The sequence below is a fragment of the Schistocerca serialis genome, chromosome 1 (assembly GCF_023864345.2).
Source record: "Schistocerca serialis cubense isolate TAMUIC-IGC-003099 chromosome 1, iqSchSeri2.2, whole genome shotgun sequence".
Taxonomy (NCBI): Eukaryota; Metazoa; Arthropoda; class Insecta; order Orthoptera; family Acrididae; genus Schistocerca; species Schistocerca serialis.
The window spans coordinates 1,175,692,409-1,175,698,408 of NC_064638.1; the positions used below are offsets into that span (position 1 = coordinate 1,175,692,409).

A 6,000-nucleotide genomic window follows, 5' to 3' on the forward strand; every position below is an offset into this window, starting at 1 on the left:
TCTACAATATTGCTTTTATTTTGTCAACCGGTTTTCGGCTTACAAGGCCATATTTGGACATTTACTGAGTATTGTCACCAAAGCCGTTACAGTGTTTGCAAACAACATTGGAACAGAAGTAACACGTCTAGACTGAAGCAGAAACGTACAGTCAGTAACATCTTTGGCAGTGTGGTGGTAATGCAATGAAGAAGTAGTTACATTGATAATTGTTTCTTCCTGTATGTGGTTTGTATATCACTCTCCATGTTTTATACCTCCTGATGTAACCTTTTCAAGTAAGAATTTTATTTTATTTTATTAGTTTTGTTTATTAATAGAAACTGTTATGTAGGCATGCTGTTCCTATTTTGTGCTAACGTTTTTCCTGTCTACTCCATTTTTATGTATTTACTCTTTAGGTTTTTACTTCTTCATTGCATTACCACCACACTGTCAAATATGTTAGTTACTGTATGTTTCTGCTTCAGTCTAGATGTGTTACTTCTCTTCCAATGTTGTTTGCAAACATCGTAACTTCTTTGGTGACAATACTCAGTAAATTTATGAAGATGGTCCTTGTAAGTCGAAAACCGATTAACACAATAAAAGTAATATTGTAGAACAAAAGCAAACTAGTGCTTTTCATTTATTGTGATGAATTATATAAGAGATAAATATTAGTATACGAATTAAATATCAATGTACCTGTGTATAGGTAGCTTCATAGTACTAGAATCACAACCTCTGCCGATGGTAAAAGCGATGGAGTACAGGGTGCTTAAGGAAGACTCCTTCAGTTTCACCAGTCCAATACTTCTATATAAACGGAGATACAAACTTGCAGTTTCATTTATTTAGTGTATGACACACATCGTATTTTAAGATATTTAAAGAACAAAAAAAGGCAAGTGAGATATACATTTTATATGCTAAGATAAAATGCTCCAATCCACTCAAGACATGCAGGTGTTGGAATGAAGAACACAATTAGATTACCAAGGTATACTCTCAGCTCACATTCTTTGTCAATGTGATGGCTGGATTGTCTTGGAGCACCACAGTTGTGGCTTGATATAGAAAGTTTTCGACACTTGTACAGATTTCCTGAACAAATTTCGTGTCCAGGGCAAATATATTTAAATTTTTTCATAAATGCTGGGGAATTTAAAAATCACGTAATTACTGATGGGTCTGTTAGGTTACTTAGATAGTGTGACGTAATCTGTCAAAATTGCTGGCCCTTTAAACTTGATGGTGCATTTCGTTTTTGCAAAGTATTCACAGACACGTACATACTGAACTCTCCCCATGAGATCCATGTTTTTGGGACCCTGAAGGAAGACATTCGCGACCGTCAATTTGCGTCATACAAAGAGGTGCACACCTGGATTCAATCATTGTCCCACAGGCAGCTGTAAATATTTTTTCATGAAGGCATCGACAGTCATGTCTCACAGAAGCATACATGTATTATAGTCTGCATAGGATACGGTGGCCGATGCGCAGTGACCAATTTTCGTCCAAAGCGCTGGGCGAGTTCATTCGTCTGTTCGGAAGGGGAGGCCAGCAGTGTTCGTCCCCTTTCGACAGGTCGGCTATGACAGAATCGAGGCGCATTCCCTGCCAACTTGCTCAAACGATTTTACGGAAACTATTCTGTAAAAAATATCATTTTTGCCTCACTTATAGCTTTGTACATCAGCTTCATGACGACATGCACATCATGTTGTTAATGGTCATAGTTATTGTGACATTTGCGTGTAAGACATTGCGCCAAATTCGGAAACGTTAGCTATTAAAAATAGGAGTCGCTATAATTTTGCGTTTGATACATATTACGTAATATGTTGGCAGCAATGAAATTTAGTTAACATGTGAAATTTTTATTTAGACTTAGGTGAAGATCCATCAGCCAAAAATCTCGAAAATTGATCTAATGTAACACACTCATTTGTGATCGCCTGCGCCAGCGATAAACCAGGAATAAAATATCTGTTGTTGTTGTTGTGGTCTTCAGTCCTGAGACTGGTTTGATGCAACTCTCCATGCTACTCTATCCTGTGCAAGCTTTTTCATCTCCCAGTACCTACTGCAACCTACATCCTTCTGAATCTGCTTAGTGTATTCATCTCTTGGTCTCCCTCTACGATTTTTACCCTCCACGCTGCCCTCCAATACTAAATTGGTGATCCCTTGATGCCTCAGAACATGTCCTACCAACCGATCCCTTCTTCTGGTCAAGTTGTGCCACAAACTTCTCTTCTCCCCAATCCTATTCAATACTTCCTCATTAGTTATGTGATCTACCCATCTAATCTTCAGCATTCTTCTGTAGCACCACATTTCGAAAGCTTCTATTCTCTTCTTGTCCAAACTATTTATCGTCCATGTTTCACTTCCGTACATGGCTACACTCCATACGAATACTTTCAGAAATGACTTCCTGACACTTAAATCAATACTGGATGTTAACAAATTTCTCTTCTTCAGAAACGCTTTCCTTGCCATTGCCAGCCTACATTTTATATCCTCTCTACTTCGACCATCATCAGTTATTTTGCTCCCCAAATAGCAAAACTCCTTTACTACTTTAAGTGCCTCATTTCCTAATCTAATTCCCTCAGCATCACCCGACTTAATTAGACTACATTCCATTATCCTTGTTTTGCTTTTGTTGATGTTCATATATCTATAACATTCCAAATATTTCAAAAATGGTTTGAGATATCAAAACGAGATTGTGGCAAATAATATCATGCAAAGAGGTGAGTATTTTGCCATATCGTTATTGTGCGGAACTTCTGTATCTACCATGTTATTCCACTAACTAGAGACTTTGAAGGTGAAAAAATGCAATTTCTAAGGGCCATCGATAGCTGGTGAAACGAGAAATACTATGAGTTTTGTAACAACATGAGTGAAAACATTGCACGTTTACTTTCGTACCGATAATGTGCTTCTTCATAAGCTATTGACCTTTCTTTTCCTCAGTTCCTCACTTAATTAATTTAATAAACCACTGTTTCAGGATCCTCTCGCAATTGCGTCTGCACAACATGTTAGGTGACACTTTGTAAACTTCGCTGTGTTTTGGCAAAAAAGCTAAAACATGGCTCTGAGAACTATGAGACTTACCTTGTAAGGTCATCAGTCCCATAGAACTTAGAACTAGTTAAACCTAACTAACCTAAGGACATCACACACATCCATGCCCGAGGCAGGATTCGAACCTGCGACCGTAGCGGTGGCGCGGTTCCAGACTGTAGCGCCTAGAACCGCTCGGCCACTCCAGCCGGGGGAAAAAAGCAACTCATTGCTTTCGTTGCATTTTCGGCGGAATTCTTTTTAGGTAGTAATCAAAGCACAGGTGACATATCTTTTTGAATGGTCGCCATATAAGTGTGGACGTGGAGGGGGCTCCAATTAATATTACAAAAAATGTGAGCCTAGGCTTCAGTTAAGAACAGCACTTCCCCTCCAACATTGGCATTTCCCCTTCAGCGCCTTGTCCGTAAACCGCCCACTGCAACTTTCCCCACGCATGCCTTGCTGATTGTGCATCTGCTGGTCACATAGTTCTGTGCGCACACTACTAACAGATGCGGCGATTACATTTAAAATAATAAATGGTTTACTTAGTCGTTTCCATCCGTCTCGTTCTCATTTGATTCCTCCTTACATTTTATTACCTACCTCTGGATTACCTCTTTTGGTAGAGTGCATTTTCTCAAAAAGGACATTTCTACACCGTTTCTATACAATGCCTTCATCTCGGAGGAAGTATTTCTACGTCTACATCCTACTCTTCTAACCAGTATTAAGTTCATGGCAGATTGTATTTCCCACTGCTCCAGTTATTAGGGCTACCACTGCTTTCCATACTGTATCATAGATGGATTGTGAAAAGACTGATCGTTGAAATAGTTCTGTGGGAGCTGTAATTAATCTAATCTTGTTCTCAAAATGCCTATGCGTGAAATGTAGCAGCTTGTAGTATATACCTAGATTCACAATTTAAAGCCTTTGTTAAGTAGGCTTTCTTGGGATTATTTACATACATCTTTAAATGTCCACCTGTTCAGTTTCTTCGGCTTCTCTTTGACAATCTTCCACGGATCAAACAAACCTGTGGCCATTCGCCCTGCCCTTCTCTGTTACGTTCAATATCTCCTGTTATTCCTCTTTGGTATGGGTCCCACACACTTGAGCAATATTCGAAGACAAGTGGCAAGAGTAATTTGTAAGCAATCTCCTTTGTACAATGCAGTACCCTAGTATTCTACCTATGAACTGAGGTCTGCCAAGGGCCTCGTCTACGACTGAGCCGATGTGATAGTTCCACTTCGCATCCTAACATAGTGTTACTCCTAGGTATTTGTATGAATTTGCCGATTACATTTGTGTCTCGTTGTTTCTGTAGCCATAGGATACTAGGTTCTTTTTGTTTTGCGAAGTGTACAGTTTTCCAATCACGAACGTTTAAGCATGTTGCCAATTTTTCGCTACAAAATACTGTGTCACATTTTTTCAGTCTTTATAATGAATAAACTTAAGAACTATGTGAAATTTTGATTTCGAACGCCTTAGGAACATGGGTAGTGCTACATAGTCACTGTAGAAGGTATTGTTCGAAATGTTCAATAACTCTTGCCTTGTTTTATTTGTTTCAGGTGTGGCGGATTCCTGGTCTGTGGGAGCGAGTATTTTACGTGATACTACCGCAGCTACCATATTACATAAAAGATTTCACTAATTACCTCGCTTTCCAGTGGGGTAACACTGTGTCGCCATATCCAAAAAGCACGGAGAAACAGAACGGAACACACTGAAATTACTGGCGAGAAAGCTGTTCTGTTCTCTGGCATCTCTGATAGCTTTTTTCTGTATCGTTTTGCTCCGTTGTCAAAGACCCCTTCTCTGTAGAAGGCAATAACATGAACAATAAAATTGTGGTGAGCTAACAGTAATCTAGGTGAATATTCCACATAGTTGTGGGTAGTAGTTACCTGAGCAAAGATATTATACACACAGGACGAAGTGCCTAAATTTGTCACTTCAAATTACGTTTGAGTAAAAGATATTTGTAAAATCTGTTCACGTGAAAGAACAGTTATCAATGGCTTACGAAATAAAGACCAGTGCATTTCACAACTTGAGTAATCGCAAGACAGAGATATTAACTATGTTTCTCAAATGGAACGTATTTTTAGGCGTCAGAAAAGTACATATCTTAGAGACAAATTCAATGATTTAATGTTTTAGGTCTGACGACTTTCGTTTTTTTTCTCCTCCACTGGTTCGACGCCGTACACCACAGATTCCTCTCCTCTTCATCCCAGAGTAGCGCTTGCACCCCAAACGTCCTCAGTTATTTATTGGAAGTGTTTCAGTATCTGTCTTTTCCTGCAGTTTCTACCCTCTACAAGTTTACAGCATTTTCTAGTACAAGAGAAGTTCTTTCCTGCCATCTTAACAAATGTCTTACGAAATTTCGATCATTTACTTTCTTCGCTGAATGCGAAAATATTTTATCTTCGCCGACTTACACAGGAAGAAATGACCATCTCAATAAAATTAGAGACATCACAGCTCGTACACAAAGTTTCAAGTTTTTAAACATGGCCGCGCTTTAGCGATTGTGCATGCAAGAGCTTAAATGGATTGGAAATAACAGCCAACCACTTGCTAAATACAGATTTATTAAACTTCAACCACGGTTTCGACAGTTTCAAAACTGTCTTCTTCAGAAGCTATTGCACGTAGAATCACATTATCTATAGACAATGTGGGAGTCGTTGACTTTCTGACATGTGTGACACTAGTGCTGCTCCATCTTCCTACTGCAGTTGCTCGAGGACGCCCTGTGTGTGCCAAGCAAGATCGTAAGAGATGGAAAAGAGCCACCGTGCTACAACAAACGAGTTAGAAAACTGCTACAGAAGCAAAGGGAACTTCACAGCAAACACAAACATAGCCAAAGCCTTGCAGACAAACAAAAATTACTCGAAGCGAAATGTA

The 6,000-nt window shown here is 39.2% G+C and overlaps 1 protein-coding gene across 2 annotated transcripts in view; it reads left to right on the plus strand.

Moving 5' to 3' along the window:
• Nucleotides 1-5,117, plus strand: part of LOC126418639 (short-chain dehydrogenase/reductase family 9C member 7-like) — a 173,546-nt gene extending 168,429 nt beyond the window's left edge. For both annotated transcript variants that reach the window (XM_050085495.1, XM_050085514.1), the window contains one exon: nt 4,653-5,117. In XM_050085495.1, the coding sequence (XP_049941452.1) occupies nt 4,653-4,811 (159 nt within the window). In that variant the 3' untranslated portion in view covers nt 4,812-5,117. The remainder of the gene's footprint in view (nt 1-4,652) is intronic.
• The last annotated feature ends 883 nt before the right edge of the window (nt 5,118-6,000 follow it).